At 36.1% G+C, this 24347-nt stretch overlaps 1 protein-coding gene across 1 annotated transcript in view; it reads right to left on the bottom strand.

Moving 5' to 3' along the window:
• The window catches only part of CHRNA6 (cholinergic receptor nicotinic alpha 6 subunit), a gene marked incomplete at its 5' end in the record, with an annotated part of 33296 nt that extends 9571 nt beyond the window's left edge, over nucleotides 1-23725 (bottom strand). Inside the window, 2 exons of the mRNA XM_053700150.1 lie at nucleotides 20138-20271; nucleotides 23692-23725. Of these exons, the coding sequence (XP_053556125.1) occupies nucleotides 20138-20271; nucleotides 23692-23725 (168 nt within the window). The remainder of the gene's footprint in view (nucleotides 1-20137; nucleotides 20272-23691) is intronic.
• Nucleotides 23726-24347: the final 622 nt, after the last annotated feature.

The raw sequence follows: 24347 nt of genomic DNA, 5'->3' as shown, positions 1-24347 counted from the left end.
GGTCTATTTATCAAAGGTCTTGCGGACCTGATCCGACAGTGCGGATCAGGTCCGTAAGACATCGCTGGATGCGGAGAGCAATACGCTCTCCGTATTCAGCATTGCATTTATTTGAAGTTCAGACTAAGAGGCCTATTTATCAAAGGTCTTGTGGACCTGATCCGACAGTGAGGTTCAGGTCCGCAAGACCTCGCTGGATGCGGAGAGCAATACGCTCTCCGTATTCAGCATGGCACCAGCAGCTCACAAGAGCTGCTGGTGCAACCCCGCCCCCTGCAGACTCGCGGCCAATCGGCCGCCAGCAGGGAGGTGTCAATCAACCCGATCGTACTCGATCAGGTTGAATTGTAGCAATTCCTGTCCGCCTGCTCAGAGCAGGCGGACAGGGTTATGGAGCAGCGGTCTTTAGACCGCGCTTCATAACTGCTGTTTCTGGTGAGTCTGAAGACTCGCCAGAAACAGGGGCCATCAAGCTCCATACAGAGCTTGATAAATGGGCCTCTAAGTGCTATTGTATTGTCTTTTTATCATGCATTCGTTGTTTATGCAAATCTACTGTAAGATGGTGTATTTGAATGGGGGAAATAGACTATCGTCCATAAAGCATTCATATTACTATTCATGCTTCTCCGATTATCCCCTATTATATCCAGATAATTCCTCTTTCTGCAACCTAATTTATTCCACTTTTGCTTGTTTGACAGATATCTATTTTTTTTACATTGTAAATTCTATTTTCAGCAGGGTCATCATAAATCTCATGTATACCTACTGTCATATGTAATATAACCTGTATGTACTTCAATATTCAGCCCAGCGTGACCTCTTGGTGGTTTATAAATGAAAAATAATCATAATAAATAAGAATCATTTCATTGCATTGCTGACTTCCCTACATCCAACAGTGATAAATCCAAAATCTAGATCATGTGATACTGTGAGACAGAAATCCTTTAGTAATTCATGATTGGCTTCTTTGATAACCAGGTATTTTGAAATACATTGGGATTTAAATCAGACAAATATATTTCATAAAAAAACATTCCTAAGAATATAATTTGGGTATTGACACATTAAAAACTTTATCTTTTTTTTTTCTATAGTGAACTATTAATATTATTAGACCTGTATATCTCATATTATAGTGTCAAATAATAGTGAGTTTTTAATTCCCTTTTTTTACACAAAGGTGAATACAATTTATGTGAGTTTGATTGTAATATTTAGTCATTATTTTGGTAATTGTTTGCATTTATTGATAATAGGAAAATGATGTAGTCTGTTTTACAACAGTTTAAATATAATTGATAACGGGTGTATTTTAAAACTATGTTTCCATTATTTATAGACTATAATTATTCATTACATTTAATTAATACAACATATTGTATCACTTCTCTTTTACAAACAAAAGAAAACAGTTACCTGTGCACTATCCCCAAATTTATATGGAAAAACTGTTTTTTAAGTACTAAATTTTGACCAAAAAATGTAAGCTCACCTGCCAATCTCAAGGCAAACACAATACTCTATACTCTAATACATTTCAATATGTGATGCATAAAAAAACCCAGTTATATTGAACAGCCATACTGGGCTAAATTACAAGTGAGGCACAAACAGTTTTGCCCAAGCGGTATCATGTTTTCGTGACCCAATATAATTGTACTGATATGATATCACAAGTTGAGCAAAATCATGATTGCGCTAGCATAATCTTGATTTACGCTTCAATCCTTTCCGCGATTTTAGAGCTGTGGTTAACTGTTTTCCGAAAATAACATTTTTTGCACAAATCACTTCAAAAATATATTGCAAAGTACAGTTACACTCATAATACTGTCTTAACATGAATATGTATGTATATAGATATGTCTATATATGTATACATATGTATTAATGTATTTATATATGTATTTACAGACATATATACACATAAATATATATATGAAAAAAAGAGAACAAAAAAAGAAGGTGCTAAAACTTTGGGGAATGAAATACTGAGAGAACAGGTAGTTATTGTCCCACAGGTCGTCAAATGAGAATACAGGCAATTGTACGTAGCTAAAACCCAAATTAAGGTATTGCTAGAAAGAACTTATCCACAATCCTTGTAAATATGTAGTTTAAGAGGACAGAAAAGGGGTTTAAATAGCGCTAATCCTGATAATAACAGAGATGTACATATATATATAAAAAAAACGTATATTTGGTGATGTCACATTAAATACCTACGGCTAGATTTATAGTTTTGTCGGTAACAACCCGCGTAGCTAACGCTGGCTTTTTTCTGGCCGCACCTTTAAAATAACTCTAGTATTGAGAGTCCACAGAATGGCTGCGTTAGGCTGCAAAAAAGGAGCGTAGAGCATATTTAACGCCACTGCAACTCTCGATACCAGAGTTGCTTACGGAAGCGGCCAGCTTCAAAAACGTGCTCGTGCACGATTCCCCCATAGGAAACAATGGGGCTGTTTGAGCTGAAAAAAACCCTAACACCTGCAAAAAAGCCGCGTTCAGCTCCTAACGCAGCCCCATTGTTTTCTATGGGGAAACACTTCCTACGTCTGCACCTAACACTCTAACATGTACCCCGAGTCTAAACACCCCTAACCTTACACTTATTAACCCTTATTCTGCCGCCCCCGCTATCACTGACACCTGCATATTATTATTAACCCCTAATCTGCCGCTCCGTAAACCGCCGCTACTTACATTATCCCTATGTACCCCTAATCTGCTGTCCCTAACACCGCCGACCCCTATATTATATTTATTAACCCCAAATCTGCCACCCACAACGTCGCCTCCACCTGCCTACACTTATTAACCCCTAATCTGCCTACCGGACCGCATCGCTATTATAATAAAGTTATTAACCCCTAATCCGCCTCACTAACCCTATAATAAATAGTATTAACCCCTAATCTGCCCTCCCTAACATCGCCGACACCTAACTTCAAACATTAACCCCTAATCTGCCGACTGGAGCTCACCGCTATTCTAATAAATGTATTAACCCCTAAAGCTAAGTCTAACCCTAACACTAACACCCCCCTAACTTAAATATAATTTAAATCTAACGAAATTAATTAACTCTTATTAAATAAATTATTCCTATTTAAAGCTAAATACTTACCTGTAAAATAAATCCTAATATAGCTACAATATAAATTATAATATAGCTATTTTAGGATTAATATTTATTTTACAGGTAACTTTGTATTTATTTTAACCAGGTACAATAGCTATTAAATAGTTAAGAACTATTTAATAGCTAAAATAGTTAAAATAATTACAAAATTACCTGTAAAATAAATCCTAACCTAAATTACAATTAAACCTAACACTACACTATCAATAAATAAATTAAATAAAATACCTACAATTACCTACAATTAAACCTAACACTACACTATCAATAAATTAATTAAATACAATATCTACAAATAAATACAATTAAATAAACTAACTAGTACAAAAAATAAAAAAGAACTAAGTTACAAAAAATAAAAAAATATTTACAAACATCAGAAAAATATTACAACAATTTTAAACTAATTACACCTACTCTAAGCCCCCTAATAAAATAACAAAGACCCCCAAAATAAAAAAATGCCCTACCCTATTCTAAATTACAAAAGTTCAAAGCTCTAAATTACAAAAGTTCAAAGCTCTTTTACCTTACCAGCCCTGAACAGGGCCCTTTGCGGGGCATGCCCCAAAGAATTCAGCTCTTTTGCCTGTAAAAAAAAACATACACTACCCCCCCAACATTACAACCCACCACCCACATACCCCTAATCTAACCCAAACCCCCCTTAAATAAACCTAACACTAAGCCCCTGAAGATCTTCCTACCTTGTCTTCACCTCACCGGGTATCACCGATGCGTCCTGGCTCCAAAATCTTCATCTAAGCCCAAGCGGGGGCTAGACATCCATCATCCGACGGCTGAAGAAGTCCAGAAGAGGCTCCAAAGTCTTCATCCTATCCGGGAAGAAGAGTAGATCCGGACCGGCAACCATCATCTTCCAAGCGGCATCTTCTATCTTCATCCGATGAGGACCGGCTCCATCTTGAAGACCTCCACCGCGGACCCATCTTCTTCCGACGACGACTTCCCGACGAATGACGGTTCCTTTAAGGGACGTCATCCAAGATGGCGTCCCTCGAATTCCGATTGGCTGATAGGATTCTATCAGCCAATCAGAATTAAGGTAGGAAAATTCTGATTGGCTAATGGAATCAGCCAATCAGAATCAAGTTCAATCCGATTGGCTGATTCAATCAGCCAATCAGATTGAGCTCGCATTCTATTGGCTGTTCCGATCAGCCAATAGAATGCGAGCTTAATCTGATTGGCTGATCGGATCAGCCAATCGGATTGAACTTGATTCTGATTGGCTGATTCCATCAGCCAATCAGAATTTTCCTACCTTAATTCCGATTGGCTGATAGAATCCTATCAGCCAATCGGAATTCGAGGGACGCCATCTTGGATGACGTCCCTTAAAGGAACCGTCATTCGTCGGGAAGTCGTCGTCGGAAGAAGATGGGTCCGCGGTGGAGGTCTTCAAGATGGAGCCGGTCCTCATCGGATGAAGATAGAAGATGCCACTTGGAAGATGATGGTTGCCGGTCCGGATCTACTCTTCTTCCCGGATAGGATGAAGACTTTGGAGCCTCTTCTGGACTTCTTCAGCCGTCGGATGATGGATGTCTAGCCCCCGCTTGGGCTTAGATGAAGATTTTGGAGCCAGGACGCATCGGTGATACCCGGTGAGGTGAAGACAAGGTAGGAAGATCTTCAGGGGCTTAGTGTTAGGTTTATTTAAGGGGGGTTTGGGTTAGATTAGGGGTATGTGGGTGGTGGGTTGTAATGTTGGGGGGGGGGGGGTAGTGTATGTTTTTTTTTACAGGCAAAAGAGCTGAATTCTTTGGGGCATGCCCCGCAAAGGGCCCTGTTCAGGGCTGGTAAGGTAAAAGAGCTTTGAACTTTTGTAATTTAGAATAGGGTAGGGCATTTTTTTATTTTGGGGGTCTTTGTTATTTTATTAGGGGGCTTAGAGTAGGTGTAATTAGTTTAAAATTGTTGTAATATTTTTCTGATGTTTGTAAATATTTTTTTATTTTTTGTAACTTAGTTCTTTTTTATTTTTTGTACTTTAGTTAGTTTATTTCATTGTAGTTATTTGAAGGTATTGTACTTAATTAATTTATTGATAGTGTAGTGTTAGGTTTAATTGTAGGTAATTGTAGGTATTTTATTTAATTTATTTATTGATCGTGTAGTGTTAGGTTTAATTGTAACTTAGGTTAGGATTTATTTTACAGGTAATTTTGTAATTATTTTAACTATTTTAGCTATTAAATAGTTCTTAACTATTTAATAGCTATTGTACCTGGTTAAAATAAATACAAAGTTACCTGTAAAATAAATATAAATTCTAAAATAGCTATAATATAATTATGATTTATATTGTAGCTATATTAGGGTTTATTTTACAGGTAAGTATTTAGTTTTAAATAGGAATAATTTATTTAATAAGAGTTAATTTATTTCATTAGATTTAAATTATATTTAATTTAGGGGGGTGTTAGTGTTAGGGTTAGACTTAGCTTTAGGGGTTAATACATTTATTAGAATAGCGGCGAGATTCGGTCGGCAGATTAGGGGTTAATAATTGAAGTTAGGTGTCGGCGATGTTAGGGAGGGCAGATTAGGGGTTAATAAATATAATATAGGGGTCGGCGGTGTTAGGGGCAGCAGATTAGGGGTACATAGCTATAATGTAGCTGGCGGCGGCGTGCGGACGGCAGATTAGGGGTTAATAAGTGTAGGTAGCTGGCGGCAACGTTGTGGGGGGCAGATTAGGGGTTAATAAATATAATATAGGGGTCGGCGGTGTTAGGGGCAGCAGATTAGGGGTACATAAGGATAAAGTAGGTGGCGGTCGGCAGATTAGGGGTTAAAAAAATTTAATAGAGTGTCAGCGATGTGGGGGGGCCTCGGTTTAGGGGTACATAGGTAGTTTATGGGTGTTAGTGTACTTTAGGGCACAGTAGTTAAGAGCTTTATGAACCGGCGATAGCCCAGAAAGCTCTTAACTACTGACTTTTTTCTGCGGCTGGAGTTTTCAACGCTCACTTCAGCCACGACTCTAAATACCGGCGTTAGAAAGATCCCATTGAAAAGATAGGATACGCAATTGACGTAAGGGGATCTGCGGTATGGAAAAGTCGCGGCTGAAAAGTGAGCGTTAGACCCTTTTCTGACTGACTCCAAATACCGGCGGTAGCCTAAAACCAGCGTTAGGAGCCTCTAACGCTGGTTTTCACGGCTACCGCCAAACTCCAAATCTAGGCCCTAGTTTCTTACTATTTGCTAAAGGGCCATAATACCCAAATGTTTAAACACTTGAAAGTGATGCAGCATAGATGTAAAAAGCTGACTAGAAAATATCTCCTAAACAACTCTATGTAAAAAAGAAAGATATTTTACCTCAAAAGTTCCTCAGTAGCCACCTCCCATTGTAAATGATTTCTAAGCAGCATTTTAGTGTGTCTGTCCTGGGACAGCTGAAAGGATGAGCCTCGTGAACTCTCATATTATTTCACCAATCAGGTAAAGGAAGCTTACTATGAAATCTCATGAGAGTTAAGTCAATCTCATGAGATCACAGTAAGAGTTCATGACCTCAGCACTGCTGATGCTGATTGGCTGCTGTTCATTTCTTCATTTTTTTTTATTTTTACCTGCAGCTGGGAGCAGCTGAGTATAACTTTTTACACAGAACTTACTCTGCTGAGCTGAGGAGATTGTGAGGTAAAATATCTTCCTTTTTTACATAGAGATACTCAGGTGATATTTTCCTGTCAGCTTTTTACAGTTATACTGCATCAGTTTCAAGTGATTTAGCATATGAGTATTATGTCCCTTAATTGTTAGCATGTATATATGCTTATATTCGTAGTATATGTAGAAAATGTTAGTATGCTGAAAAGAATTATTCGGACTTGCCACAAAAAAAACCTTATTGAATGGTATTACAATACATTAAATAGGATTAAAAATGATTAAAAAAAAAAAAAAAGGGGATAGTTGATATAATGTATATAGAATACAAAGAATCAAATTTGGAGAATTAAATGATGGATTAAATATACAAGTTCATTCTTGTTCATAACATATAAACAAAATGTGCTCAACACCTCAGCGGGGTGTAAACCTTATATTCCTAGTGTAAATCTTCTGAATTTACTACTTACAAAAAATAACCCCAATCGTATGAGGTAAGTTGAAGGCTCAGGAGAGGGACGTTCTTAGACCAGCCCTTATGGATAGGATTATATCCGTGATCTGTTGGTCTGTTGAATCTTCTGTTCCAGGATACACTATTCTCCTTTGTTGATTAAGATCTTTAGGTCCCTCTGGTGTCTCTTGGGGTACGGTACTCTGTGGTTCTCCGTATGTCTCCCAATGGTGTATATAAATAAAGCAGAATAGTGTTATACCGTTTAAAACAAGTTTTATTAAACATATATCTTTAAAAAAAACTGCTTACATTTAAAACCCTCAATGAAATATGAGGTAATCGAAGAGCATAAAAGAAACAGAGTGACAATATCCACTGCAATTTCTGTATAAAGGGCGTCTTGTCCTGTAACACTCCTGGATACTGCACGGTATCAGAAAAAGTTTGGAACACTCAGTGTGTGCAACGGTCTGGTAGTTCTATGTCTTGCGCATTTCGAAGGTTAAATATAATATAGTCCTTCTTCGTCAGAGACTGTATATGGTATGCGGCTGTTGTTTCTGCTTTAAAAAGGAAGTTTGTGGTTAATTCTAAAATCCAGAAAGATATCGCTATTGGTTGCTACGGTCACGTGGGCTGATATGAGGCCGTCCTTTTGTGTATGTCAATGATTGGAGGCTACAAGATCACGTGATCGACTATTCTGAGATGCAGTCGATCAGCGTTAATTAAACTATTTATCACTATGATGTTAATACTAATTTCCAAGGAACGTTTTATTAAAAAATATATGATCCTTATCATTAATGCTGAAAGGGACCTATACCTAAAACATAAAAACATGTATAAAATTATGTGTGTCTTCTTCATTCAATCATAGGGTATTTTCTATACATTATTTTACATTTTTAATTGCATATATAGTAATATTCCTTTTTTTAATTTATTACTAGTAGCTTATATAATGTATTAAATATAACTCCCCCAATAGTGATGATTGTATTCAGTAAACAATGAAATGTAACAAATGGTGTTTTTGTATTGCAAATAGATCATATAGGGGCCTATCAATCAAGCTCTGTACGGAGCTTGAGGGACAGTGTTTCTGGCGAGCCTCTAAAGACTGCTGCTCCATAACCCTGTCCGCCTGCTATGATGAGACGGACAGGAATCGCCGGAATTCAACCTGATCGAGTACGATCGGGTTGATTGACACCCCCCTGCTGGCGGCCGATTGGCTGCGAGTCTGCAGGGGGCGGCGTTGCACCCGCAGCTCTTGTGAGCTTGTGGTGCATTGCTGAATACGGAGAGCGTATTTCTCTCCGCATTCAGCGATGTCTGTCGGACCTGATCCGCACTGTCAGATCAGGGCCAGACAGACATTTGTTAAATAGGCCTCATTGTGTACATATATTTATTTATTTTCTCAACATTGATAAGACTATTTCGCTAGAAGTTTTTATGTTTTAGATATAGGTCCCTTTCAGCATTAATGAGAAGGATCATATATTTTTTTAATAAAACGTCCCTTGGAAATTAGTATTAACATCATAGTGATGAATAGTTTAATAAACGCTGATCGACTGCATCTCAGGATAGCCGATAAAGTGATCTTGTAGCCTCCAATCATTGACAAATACAAATGGAATTCCTCATATCAGTCCACATGACCGTAGTATTTCTGGACTTTAGAATTAACCGCAAACTTCCTTTTTAAAGCAGAAACAACAACCGCATACCATATCCAGTCTCTGACGAAGAAGGACTATATTACATTTAACCTTCGAAACACGTAAGACATAGAACTACCAGACCGTTGCACACACTGAGTGTTCCGGACTTTTTCTGATACCGTGCAGTATCCAGGAGTGTTACAGGACAAGACGCCCTTGATACAGAAATTGCAGTGGATATCGCCACTCTGTTTCTTTTATGCTCTTCGATTACCTCATATTTCATTGAGGGTTTTAAATGTAAGCAGGTTTTTTGAAGATGCATGTTTAATAAAACTTGTTTTAAACGGTATAACACTATTGCGTTTTTTTCTGCTTTATTTATATATACACCATTGGGAGACATACGGAGAACCACAGAGTTTACCATACCCCAAGAGACACCAGAGGGACCTAAAGATCTTAATCAACAAAGGAGAATAGTGTATCCTGGAACAGAAGACTCAATAGACCAATAGACCAACAGATCACGGATATAATCCTATCGTCCCTCTCCTGAGCCTTCAATTTACCTCATACGATTGGGGTTAATTTTTGCAAGTAGTAAATTCAGAATATTTACACTAGGAATATAAGGTTTACACCCAGCCGAGGTGTTAAGCACATTTTGTTTAGATGTTGTGAACAAGAATGAACTTGTATATTTAATCCATCATTTAATTCTCTGAATTTGATTCTTTGTATTCTATACAGTATACATTGGGGCATATTTATCAAGCTCCGTATGCCCCAGAAGTTATTAAGAAGTTATGAAGCAGTAGTCTAAAGACCGCTGCTCCATAACTTGTCCGCTTGCTCTGAGGCGCCGGACAGAAATCAACCTGAACGAATATGATCGGGTAGATTGACACCCCCTGCTAGCGACTGATAGGCCGCAAATCTGCAGGGGGCGGCATTGCACCAGCAGTTCACAAGAACTGCCGGCATTTATCGATGCGCCACGATGTGCAGCGGACATGATACGCTACTTCGAATCATGTCCGCTCGCACATTGGTAAATATACCCCATTATATCAACTATCCCCTTTTTTCTAATTTTTAATCCTTTTTATTGTATTGTAATACCATTCAATAAGGTATTTTTTTGTGGCAATAATTATTTTCAGCATACTAACATTTCTACATATACCACGAATATAAGCATATATATATACGCTAACAACTAGCAAATAAGAAACTAGGGCCCAGATTATGAGTTTTCGTTAGAGGCTATGCGGTGCTAACGAGCAGTTTTCACTCACCGCTCACTTACATGCAGCGCTGGTATTACGAGTTTTCAGAAACCCGTCGTTAGAAGACTAGAAGTGAACGTTGAGCAAAATTTTGCTCATTACTGCACTCCAATACCAGCGCTGCTTAAGTCAGCGGTGAGCTGGTGTAACGTGCTCGTGCATGATTTCCCCATAGGGATCAACGGGGAGAGCCGGCTGAAAAAAATCTAACACCTGCAAAAAAGCAGCGTAAAACTCCTTAACGCAGCCCCATTGATTCCTATGGGGAAATAAAATGTATGTTTACACCTAACATCCTAACATGAACCCCGAGTCTAAACACCCCTAATCTTACACTTATTAACCCCTAATCTGCCGCCCCCGACATCGCCGACACCTACATTATAATATTAACCCCTTATCTGCCTCTCCGGACACCGCCGACACCTACATTATATTTATTAACTCCTAATATGCCACCCCCAATGTCACCACCACCTACCTACACTTTTTAACCCCTAATCTGCCGCCCCCAACGTCGCCGCCACTATAATAAATATATTAAACCCTAAACCGCCTCGCAAACATTAGTTAAATATTATTAACCCCTAATCTGCCGGCCCTAACATCACCGCCACCTACCTACATTTATTAACCCCTAATCTGCCGCCCCCAACGTCGCCACTATATTAAAGTTATTAACCCCTAAATCAGCCAATAGGATTGAAGTTCAATCCTATTGGCTGATCCAATCAGCCAATAGGATTGAGCTTGCATTCTATTGGCTGTTCCAATCAGCCAATAGGAATTTTTCTACCTTAATTTCCGATTGGCTGATAGAATTCTATCAGCCAGTCGGAATCTAAGGAACGCCATCTTGGATGATGTCACTTAAAGGTACCTTCATTCTGTTTTAGTCGTCAGAAGAAGAGGATGCTCCGCGTTGGATGTCTTAAAGATCGAGCCGCTCTGCGCCAGATGAATGAAGATAGAAGATGCCGTCTGGATGAAGACTTCTGCCCATCTTTAGAACCACTTCTGCCCAGCTTGGATGAAGACTTCTTCCCGTCTGGAGGACCACTTCGCCCGGCTTGGATGAAGACGTCTCCCGGTAAGTCGATCTTCATGGGGTTAGTGTTAGGTTTTTTAAGGGTGTATTGGGTGGGTTTATTTTGTAGATTAGGGGTTTGGGCTTGCAAAAGAGCTAACTGCCCCTTTAAAGGCAATGCCCATCCAAATGCCCTTTCCAGGGCAATGGGGAGCTTAGGTTTTTTTAGAAAGTATTTTATTTGGGTGGTTGGTTGTGTGGGTGGTGGGTTTTACTGTTGGGGGGTTGTTTGTATTTTTTTTTACAGGTAAAAGAGCTGATTACTTTGAGGCAATGCCCCGCAAAAGGCCCTTTTAAGGGCTATTGGTAGTTTAGTTTAGGCTAGGGTTTTTTTTTATTTTGGGGGGCTTTTTTATCTTAATAGGGCTATTAGATTAGGTGTAATTAGTTTAAATTTCTGTAATTTGTTGTTTAATTTAGTGGGGTTTTTTGTACTTTAGCTAATTTAATTTAATTTATTTAATTGTATTTAATTTAGTTAATTATTGTGTAGTGTTAGGTGTTATTGTAACTTAGGTTAGGTTTTATTTTACAGTTACTTTTGTATTTATTTTAGGTAGTTATTAAATAGTTAATAACTATTTAATAACTAGTCTACCTAGTTAAAATAAATACAAACTTGCCTGTAAAATAAAAATAAACCCTAAGCTAGCTACAATGTAACTATTAGTTATATTGTAGCTATCTTAGGGTTTATTTTACAGGTAAGTATTTAGTTTTAAATAGGAATAATTAAGCTAATGATAGGAATAATTATTTAAATTTATTTAAATTATATTTAAGTTAGTGGGTGTTAGGTTTAGGGTTAGACTTAGGTTTAGGGGTTAATAACTTTAATATAGTGGTGGCAACGTTGGGGCGGCAGATTAGGGGTTAATAAATGTAGGTAGGTGGAGGCGATGTTAGGGGTTAATAATATTCAACTAATGTTTGCGAGGCGGGAGTGCGGCGGTTTAGGTGTTAATATGTTTATTATAGTGGCGGCGACGTTAGGGGCGACAGATTAGGGGTTAATAAATATAATGTAGGTGTCGGCGATGTTGGGGGCAGCAGATTAGGGGTTCATAGGTACAACTCACACACAACTTACTACATAAATCACTATTATCACCAATCACATTTACTAAAATTATCTATGAATGATACAATCTAAATAGTTCCTTTTTGGAATTCTTTTTTTTTTTTTTTTTTTTTTAATAGGAGAAAGAAAATAATGGTACACAGGGACAACCCCTCTTTGTCACCCAATTTAATTCGAACTTTAAGGCAGTTAATAGAGTATTAAGAAAGCACTGGCCCATCCTCCTTAGAGATCCTATATTAAAGAAAGTATTGACCTCTCAACCTAGGATTGTATACAGGAGAGCACCAAAACTGAAACAAAAACTGGCTCCCAGTAAGGTTGTTATGACCAAAAAATCTATTAAAGCCCAAAAAATTAGAGATAAGAATCAGAATTACAACATTAGGAATACACACAACAGTTATGGTACTTATAGATGTGGACATAGTCGCTGCCACATGTGCAAATCCATTACCCATGGTACACAATCTATAATGTCACACACAACAGGTGAAGAATATCGTATTATGGAACACCTGTCTTGTAATTCAAGCTATGTGATATATGCACTTAGTTGTGCATGTGGGATCCAATATATTGGACGCACTTGCAGAAAGGTTCGACTTAGATGGGGGGAACATAAAAGGAATGTCATTAAAAAATCAACTAAGCACAGTGTTTCTAGACATAGATGCAATAAAAGCATTCAGGGTAGGTGTCAATTTAAAATCACACCCCTGGAAAGTGTCCCCAGTAGTCATCATTATAATAGATTTACCCGTCTTAGACAAAGGGAGACTTATTGGATTTTTAAATTCCAAACACTCTTCCCTCTAGGGCTAAATGAAGTTTTGGATTCCACTGCATTTGTCTAGCTTAGTTTAATAAATAGATTTTTATTTGCTTGTATATTATAGTTATTAACTATAATAATTCCATACATTGATTGGTAATTGTGCATATGTTCTCTCTTGGACCTTTTTAGATTATGTCATTGATTGCACACCAGAGTTTGGTGACATCCCCCCTGCTACTAAACAATTTTTCACATTTATTGGAAATTATGATATTCACTTAGTGACATCCCCCCTGCTGCTAAACAATTTTTCACATTTATTGGAAATTATGATATTCACTTAGGATTTTTTATACTCACTAGCATATATTATTATTTATATATATACGTGTAGTATTATACACCATTTTAAATTATTTAGATTATACACTTGGTATTATAATGATGATCACATTAGTCATCAGTCCACATATGAACTAGTATATTTAATAGTACATTACCACATTCCCTATTGGGTTATGGTAAATCACTTTATAACTAGGAGAGTTTATACACCTATCTTTTATTATTATCATTATTATTATTATTATTATTTTTATATTATGGTTCCTTGGTTGAACCTCTTAATATGGTTTATATATAAAAAAATCATACAGCTTGATTATTTCACTTTGAAGATTGTTTATATATAACAATCTGAATAGTATTGGGAGAATACCCCAAAGATTCATCCACACACACTTATTTAATTGTTAGTAGAATCACTTTATAAAGGGGATGATGTAGAACAATATTGGCTATCAATGGTGCTATTATTAGGGGTTTCCTTCCTGCTGTCACTACCACATTAGGTTAACATCTAATAAATATTCTAATAGAGATTGACTATATATGTATAAGTATTTTGATCTGTCCTTTTTCTTTACAATATGAGACTATTGGATACACTTATATGATTGTTATATGGATAGGTGGATAGTGATTGTTCTTATTCGGCTTGCGGGGACGGCATTCTTTGTCTCTTAGTATGAGTACCAATGGGATCCTTTGTTTACATCGGGATGGCCAATACGTAAACGAGTGCGGACAGGGAAAGAGGTGTTGTCTGATCTCGGGAATCCCATTGGTGGCACATTCAGTTATGGATTCGATATAGAATCTAGTTGTTGTTTCTTGATTGACGGCAATATCGGCCAATTAGACGGCACCTCTTTCTATGTTTATACTCGTTGTTTTTTTGCCGCGCATAATAGTTGATTGACGGCAATATCGTCCAATTAGATAGTAGTATGGACGGCCATTTTTGGAACTATTGATAGACAGCTATAGCAACCAATTAGGTGGTAGCATTCACGAGTTAGGATAATTTTAGTCATTCAACTATAAGAATAGTGCAATATGCACCAAATATCAATTTACATATAAACAACTAGAGAAACTATTGAACAGCTCTACATATATAGCTTACAATAATGTTTTTAGCAGAATATTATTTGATACTCCTGCAGCAGGGTGGGTGCTGTCCAAATGAAGGTTTGTGATTGGTCCTCACTGTCAATATTGCAAGGGGTGGGGTTTTAGGTGTTTGTAGTAGCGTAGCCCTATATAAGGATGTTAAATATTGATGAGAAACATGCCTGAGGAAACAGGTCATCTGAGAAACGCGTCGCACTGTTTCTCTATTTGCCATACTTGTTCTGGCACTGAGATGAGTGTCAAATTTTTATACTTTTAAATAAATATATATGTTTTTATTTTTATTCACTCATAGTGCTATGTATGGTTTTTTGCTACGCTACATCTAGGGTGTGTATTATATACACCAATTCACTGCCTTTCTTTCATCGTATGGATCAGCCAGCTGGATTGCTGTTGAAATCCAGCCTGTCCCTATAGGCATAACAGATTGCCTCATATACATGTGAGTACCCTGTGTATATAATTGGATATAAACACTTACAAGTTACTATTGATCTGCACTATTGGCGCCTCTATATATTGCTTATCCCATTAAAAAAGTTTAAATGTGTGATAGAAAAATCTTCCCTATGAAATAAATTGTGAAAAATTCTCCCCATGAAACAAATCAATAAAAACAAGAGAATCAAAAAGTAAAAAGTTACAAAAATAAAAAATATTTATTTATTTTAAAATGATGAAAGTGACAAAACCAAAGTGTTGGACATACATTATGAAATAAAATAAAACATACAGAAAAGCAACAAATTGGACTATTTCATATTGTTGAAAGTCCACCTTAAATATATAGCCCTTAATAAAATAGCCCTTAATAAAATAACCACAAAAAAAGACATAGGAATATATGGCAAAAGCCAATACCTCCTTAAATAAACTGAGCAATTCATTACAGATCCCAATAGGCTGCCTAGAGAATATGGACACCCGTAATAAGCCAATCACTATATGAAGAGAGGTGGGACTTCCACCAACGTAATGACATAAATATTTTAAACCACGGCGGCCCGGCGCCTTTGATAAAGCCAAGTTTATATATATATATAATAAGATAGAATAACCGCTATTAGACCACCCAATGGGAAATGCTGTAAATAACGATATTGGGTAGCAACAAACCAACCATAGAAACAGAACGATTGCATACTTGTGATAGATTTAGGACCCAAAGCGGGACAAGCTTGCATATTACTTCTACTATATGATAGAGAAACTGTGTGAATATATAATATAGAAAACGTTACAGATTGACTATTGTAGAGTGTTAAAAGCTCCAAAGAAACCTGTAATATTACTACTGCTACATGGTAGATAAGCTGTATGAATATACAATACAGAAAACATTACAAATTGATTATTATACAATACCTAATGCTTTAAAAATACCTGTAGATTATTACTATTATATGGGAGATAAGCTGTACGAATATAGAATACAGAAAAATGCTATAAACTGATCATTGTAGAAATGTCCAAAGTTTTGGAACCTGTGACAAACGAACAGTATGAATACACAACATAGCACTGTGGATTTAAAGACAAAGTATTCAGTGGTATTCACACAATAATCCTAACGCCAACTACCGAACATAATCACAAAAGATTCAACAATTGATAACAGCATATACAGTATATACAATTAGTGGCGCTTACCAAGCAAATAAATGCTGTGGATTTAAAGATAATATATTCAGTGGTATTTACATAATAATTAAAACGTCAACTAACAAAAACAATTCAGGTGATCCAATAATTGATACTGGCATATATATACCATTAGTGGTGTTTACTAATGAAATAAATACTGAGCCAAAAATATATTTGATAATAAATACATCTACTAAGAACCCCTTAATAAATACAGCATTTGAAAATAGAGTACAGACAATCACAGTTGAAGTAAATTGAATGAGAAAACAAGCTCAATATATATTTGCATATACAATTCACCCCATAGCTGTAACATTTAATTATTATTGAGTAACAAATAAACTAACAATATCAATGCAATTATTGTTACAGTATATATGGAATGACACAATAATCAACTGTGGATTCAAAGTTATATAATAAATGATATACGATCATTCAGTAGGAATAATTAAGCACAAGCTCAGTAAATATTGTTAATTTCACACATACATACAAATACGTAAATAAGGATTAAAGGCAACGTATAAGAACATAGTTGAAGCATAACTATTGAGCCAGGGATTTGAGTATAACTCTATATATGTAACAAATCCCGCAATTGATGATGAGGATTGCGGACAAAATAGGCAATATAATTTAAGTAATACCATCAATTCCCAGATCAAGGGTAACACAAGTATAAATATAGAAGTTAATTGACCGATAGATGCTAACCCAAAAATAGGGCTTTTGATAATGGTCAAAATCCATTAACCAAATGATCACAGCTAATCTGGTAAATACAGCGGTTACTCTGAAATTACACAATCAAAGTGTCCCCAACACATTATATAATCACAAAAGGCCGGATTGGATAAATAAGTTAGACACCTTATGAGAGTAGCACATTGTCTCTGATATGGATTTTAATCACTTTTTGTATTGTCTACCCATCTTTTAAATAAATTAATAAATAAAAGTTAAATTTTAAGCATCTTTTCCTACTTTTACATTAGTCTGGGCACAGAGTGCTGTTTAAGCATTTCTATTTGTGGAACACAGTTCAACATACTTTTTTGAAAGTTGAGTAAACAAATGTGAGCACCACTCCTCAAATGTAAATGAGAATTAAACCTGGACAATATATACCCCATAATTTAATTAATTTTGAAACAGGAGGAGATTGCCTTTATAGTGCCTTTGTCAAACTCTTGGGTGTGTAAATTAGAATGCAAGCTCAATCCTATGGGCTGATAGGATCAGCCAATAGGATTGAACTTCAATCCTATTGGCTGATTGCATCAGCCAATAGGATTTTTTCTACCTTAATTCCGATTGGCTGATAGAATTCTATGAGCCAATCGGAATCTAAGGGACGCCATCTTGGATGACGTCACTTAAAGGTACCTTCATTCTGTTTTAGTCGTCGGAAGAAGAGCATGCTCCGCGTCAGATGTCTTGAAGATGGAGCCGCTCCGTGCCGGATGGATGAAGATAGAAGATGCTGTCTGGATAAAGACTTCTGCCCATCTGGAGGACCATTTCTGCCCAGCTTGGATGAAGACTTCTGCCCGTCTGGAGGACTACTTCGCCCGGCTTGGAGGAAGACATCTCCCAGTAAGTCGATCTTCAGGGGGTTAGTGTTAGGGTTTTTTTAAGGGTGTGTTGGGTGGGTTTATTTTTTAGATTAGGGGTTTGGGCTTGCAAAAGAGCTAACTGCCCTTTTAAGGGCAATGCCCATCCAAATGCCATTTTTAGGGCAATGGGGAGCTTAGGTTTTTTTAGCTAGTATTTTATTTGGGGGGTTGGTTGTGTGGGTGGTGGGTTTTACTGTTGGGGGGGTTGTTTGCATTTTTTTTACAGGTAAAAGAGCTGATTACTTTGGGAAAATGCCCCGCAAAAAGCCCTTTTAAGGGCTATTGGTAGTTTAGTTTAGGCTAGGGTTTTTTTTTATTTTGGGGGGGCTTTTTATTTTAATAGGGCTATTAGATTAGGTGTAATTAGTTTAAATTTCTGTAATTTGTTTATTATTTTCTGTAATTTAGTGGGGGGGTTTTTGTACTTTAACTAATTTAATTTATTTAATTGTATTTAATTTAGTTAATTTATTTAATTATAGTGTAGTGTTAGGTGTTAGTGTAACTTAGGTTAGGTTTTATTTTACTGGTACTTTTATATTTATTTTAGCTAGGTAGTTATTAAATAGTTAATAACTATTCTACCTAGTTAAAATAAATACAAACTTGCCTGTAAAATAAAAATAAACCCTAAGCTAGCTACAATGTAACTATTAGTTATATTGTAGCTATCTTAGGGTTTATTTTATATGTAAGTATTTAGTTTTAAATAGGAATAATTTAGTTAATGATAGGAATATGTATTTAGATTTATTTAAATTATATTTAAGTTAGTGGGTGTTAGCTTTAGGGTTAGACTTAGGTTTAGGGGTTAATAACTTTAATATAGTGGCGGCGATGATGGGGCGGCAGATTAGGGGTTAATAAATGTAGATAGGTGGTGCCGATGTTAGGGCCAGCAGATTAGGGGTTAATAATATTTAAAAAATATTTGGGAGTGTGGCGGTTTAGGGGTTAATATGTTAATTATAGTGGCGGTGACTTTGGGGGCAGCAGATTAGGGGTTAATAAGTGTAGGTAGGTGGCGGCGACATTGGGGGTGGCAGATTAGGGGTTAATAAATATAATGTAGGTGTCAGCGATGTTGGGGTCAGCAGATTAGGGGTTCATACATATAATGTAGGTGGCGGTGGTGTCCGGAGCGGCAGATTAGGGGTTAAAAAAATTATTTTAGTATTTGTGATGTGGGAGGGCCTCGGTTTAGGGGCTAATAGGCAGTTTATGGGTGTTAGTGTACTTTTTAACACTTTAGTTATGAGTTTTATGTTACGGCGTTGTACCATAAAACTCATAACTACTGACTTTTAAATGCGTTAGGACTTTTGACAGGGTAGGGTGTACCGCTCACTTTTTGGCCTCCCAGGACAGACTCGTAATATCAGCGCTATGGAAGTCACATAGAAAAAAGACTTTACAAAGTTTACGTAAGTTGTTTTGCGGTAAGGCCAAAGAAGTGTGCGGTGACCCTAAACCTGCAAGACTCTTCTCGTAATAGCAGCGGTAGGGAAAAAGCAGCGTTAGGACCTCTTAATGCTGCTTTTTTACCCTAACGCACAACTCGTAATCTAGCTGTAGGTATTTAATGTGAGATCACCAAATATACTTTTTAATATATATATATATATATATATATATATACATCTCTGTTATTATCAGGATTAGAGCTATTTAAACCCTGTCCTCTTAAACTACAAATAAATATATATGTATACATTTTTTTAATATTTTCATGTCATGTATGCGCATATTACAGCATGCGATCAGGTATGCACATATTACAGCATGCAATCAGGCATGCGAATATTACAAACAAACATGTTAAAGAACATTGGAATATGAAATATTCGGGGTTTGCACTAATGAGAATATGTCATGGTGTTTGCGCGAGAGAGTGGGTGTTTTTTTGTCAAATTTTTATCTCCATTCGGGTTACCACTTGTGCAAAATAAAAAAATGGTTAACTTTTAATACAAATGCAACCCGACTGGAGCAATACTAGCAGAGCTTTCGCAATCACGGTAAAAAATACTGTGCCACTTGTAATCTAGCCCACTGTGTTTCTCTCTTCAGCCTATATATTGTTTGTTTGTTTTTTAAGAAGAGAAATATAATTGTGATTTTCTGTGAATTGTATTTCTTCTTGTCAGAATAGAAGATCTGGTACAAACTTAGTTTTTTTATGACAAAACAAAATGTCTTCATTATATACTAAATTATCTTACCACATTAACAAGCTGAGTTATTGCCACCTCAAAATGCACGGTAACAGGATCAGATACATTTTCGACTGGTCGTATGAAATGGTTGTAATGGGTAAAAAGCTTCTGAAAAAGTCTTTCTTCTATCTCACACTGTGAAGAACCTGTTATAAAACAACAAGGATTTTTTGAGTAAAATGAACAATAACAATCTGAATATTGTAGATTAAAATCACAGTAATTTTTTTTTAGTAACATTTCTCAAATATTCATTTCCTTTGTCATTGCTATATTTTTTCTAGTACCAGGCATAGTATTGCACATAAAAATTCATAAATGCTGAACTGCAATGCAGTAGGATTAACGTATAGCTTATCTAAACGGATTATATTTTTGCAGTAGAAGATGGTTTGCACACAGATGAAATTTAGGTATTGCAGAATGGTAAAAGCCTGCAATTTTATCATAACAAAATATACTTCTTAACTTGGGATTCATTACAAAAAAAATCTATTGTCTAATTACACCTGAAAACTTTTATTTGGTAAAATATATTCACACAAAGCACCACACAAGTGATGTTGCTTTTAAAAATGTTATTTTATTAACGTAACCCCAATTTCTTTCGAGTTGAACTCTATTACTGGATTTCCCTGCAAGCTTTTTTAAATATATATAATTTACTAATTCAATCTGTCAATTGTAGCACATCTTTGAAATAGGCATAACATTAGGGCGCTGAGTTAAATCTATAATTAAATGATTTTCAGTCCTGGAGGGAGAGATTGTAGAAAATATGTTACATGAACATACATTAAAATTTTTCCATTTGTATTATCACATAACTGAATGTTTTTTTAATAGTCTTATTCAAAAGTTTCAAAATTATATATTAGTTTAATAATAGTTAATATTATGTTCTAAATGTCATACCGTTGACAGAGGTGTTTGATAAAGAAAAGAGAAAATGTTGTCCCTCTACATATGGTATTCCTGCAATCTTGAATATGATCTTGTTTATTTGTTTAATTACAAATATATCAAGATTCATATTCCAAGCATACAGGCAAATATGCGTGGAAATATGGGCACCTGCTATACAAAATCATGTGCATGTTGTCACAGTCGAAACACATCTATAGACACATTGATGGTTGCAGAAAACAAAATGGCTTGCAGTTTTTCATACCTTAGGCAGCTGTATGGGCCGAGTTATCAGAAAGCAAGCAATGTTCCCAGCTATGAAATGCAGACCATGTTTGCTATTAAACAAGCAGTTTCCTGACCTTAAGTGACCAATTAAGTGAGAGAAGGGCCTGTTTATTATCTCTAACAAGCAAGTTTCGGGTGATTGAACTCTGCCCCTTCTGAGGTGGCAGAGAGATTATCTTAAACCCCAATTTTTTATTTTATGATTCAGATAGAGCCTGTGATTTGAAACAACTTTCTAATTTACTTCTATTAACAATTTTCTTTTTTCTTTTGGCATCTTTTGTTGTAAAGCAGGGATGTATGCTTAGGAGCCGGCCCATTTCTGGAGCACTTTCTGGCAGCAGTTTTGCAAGAATGTTACTCCAAATTCCACCTTAAGTCAAAATGGACAACAATTTACATTGGACCAATAACAGAACACATAGGTCTTTAAAAGCACCACCTTCCTGCCTAAAACCTATCTTGAAAAAGCCCAGAACTGGGTGAAACGCGTTGACATTTTAGAGGCAGTGTGTTTTGCAACAGTGGTAAGGAAAACCACATGAAGAACCTTATCTAAGTAACGGACAAAGTTTTGTGGATGAGAATCAACCTATACAATCGACATAACCTGGGTTATATTGTGACCAGCATCTAACATCGATATATACCACCTTGGAACTGGTGTGACAGCTTGCGTGTTTCTAACACTAAGAGCAAGCACTACAAACTAGGTAATACTATTGTATCTATTTTGTGTATGGGAACTTAGTCCGTTACTATTTACAACAGCCTGTGACGAAAGGGAAATAAGTCACATGACGGTGAGCGGCCAATTGGAAGCCTAACATCGCAGCAGCATAAAAGAAACAGCGCAGGTGTAATAGGAGGAAAATTGATTATATCTGATTCTAGGACAAACTAAGGTACACAAGTAAGATACATAAAAGACTGTATACTATTGCCTAGAAAAGACTATATTGTGATACCATCCAGATCACCAACTACACTTACCACTTAAGAATATTCTCTGTTTAGAGATCTGTGTATAAAACTACTATCATAAAATGTGGATGCAATATATACAGAGGTGGTTGTTCTTTCTAACACATTTTTAAGCGTGTTTTTTTCAGCTTTTTTTCTCCTCAAAGTTTTTAAAGTATTTAAGGATCCAGTGATTATTATATGGTATTAATCCAAAGGTGTTTTTTTATATATACTGTACTTAGTGAGTAAATATAGTCTCTTTTATATATGTATTTCTAAGGGAGACATCATGATTTTTATTGATTTTTTATTGATAAAACAGTCAAATATTAAAATAAAATAAATTTTGTTTATAATATATATATATATTGTTCGATACTGTTATTATACACGATTTTGGGAAACTTTAGCTATTTTTAGTGCCCTCCTAATACCCCCTTGCATCTTTGTATATATACTTTTAACACAACATAGAGGAAGACACCACCAAGGAATCTCTTCAACACAAAATATAATTGGAACAAAGCAAATTTGATAATAGAAGTAAATTGTAAAAAAAAAATGGTATGTTCTGTCTGAATCACAAAAGACATTTTTTGAGTTTCACATCACTTTAACTACAGGTTTGCTGACTCAAATGACCGAGCCTGCGTAGCACCTGCCTCCATAGCTTGATACCTTTTGCCCAATGTACAGAGTTGCTATTCAAAACCCACTTGGATTTGTCTCAGCCACATAAAAATTATTGTTTTCCTCAAAAAACCTGAATGATCATTTTTTCAATTTTTATGTGGTTTTCACACAAAGAAACAAGCTTATTTTGTGGTTTTCTTGCTAATATACAAGCTTTAAAATTAAAAGGGACATTCCAGCCAAAATTGGAATAGAAGCATATTTGTAATTTACATATATTAGCAAAAATGCTTCTAATAAAAGCTATAGCTGTCTCAAAATTGTATTTAAGTATGCATCGTGCACTAGCATTTTAAATACAGCACTAGCTAAGAGAGCCTAGGGTGCTGGCATCATCTGGTAATGGCTGAATTTGTTAATTGGTGACATCATACAAGCCCCACTGGTGCTCTGAACAGCTATAGTATTTAAAATGCTGGTGCACATAGAATATCTAGCTGTGCTTCACATGCACATGCAGAGAAAAATGCTAACACTAAAACAGAGAGATAACTTTTACTAGAAGCATTTTTACCAAAACATGTATATTGCAAATATGTTTCCATTCAAAGATTGTGCATTTAAAATGTTACCGTAATGTCTCTTTAACTTTGTGCTTAGGGCCTGATGAAGTCAGCACTGCAAGGTCCATCAAACTATTTTAAAATGGATTTATTTATTTTTTAATTGTGATAAAGATTTTTTTTATTTTTTTTTAAAAAGGAAGATTTTAGCAATGCAGGTTCTTGATGTGAAGGAGATACATATACATTACAATATAATGCTTACAAAAACAAATATTTGGTGTGATTTATTTCCGTGCCTGCGAGCTTTAGATAATCTGGCCCTTAGTGTTTTTATTGTTGTACAATATGGTTCCTTAAAAAATGTGAATACATGACAAACTTTCATGCAGTTTTCATGCTGATATATAAACTTTTACATATTGTGCTTCGTGTATCAGTTGTCAGACGGGTAAGGTTCCTGACTTGGGAACTTGCTTGCCTTTGTGAAGTCCGCTGCCTGGATGTACCATTATCATTTGCGCAAAAGCAGGGCCTGTCAATCACCACAAGCAAACATGTTCATTGTGTTTAGTTTCTGATAACTCAGAGATGGCAGAAAGGGCATGAAGCAGTGGTCCATTGCTTAGTATATTGTGGAAAAGCAGGCTTGTATGTGCACACCTGCCCTGCAAGGGCTCAAAAGCAGTATCCGCTGCTTAAAGCGATACTCAGGTCAAACTTAATATATTAATAATATATTGGATATAGCCTGATGAAACGGCACTCAGCCGAGAAACGCATTGCTAAGCAACAATTTTACTTGTTTTAATAAAGTGTTGTAATACTTTTAAACCTAGCTCTGGGACTTTCAATATTTT

Source organism: Bombina bombina, chromosome 2 (assembly GCF_027579735.1).
Source record: "Bombina bombina isolate aBomBom1 chromosome 2, aBomBom1.pri, whole genome shotgun sequence".
Lineage (NCBI taxonomy): Eukaryota > Metazoa > Chordata > Amphibia > Anura > Bombinatoridae > Bombina > Bombina bombina.
This window is presented reverse-complemented; position numbering and strand designations above follow the sequence as displayed.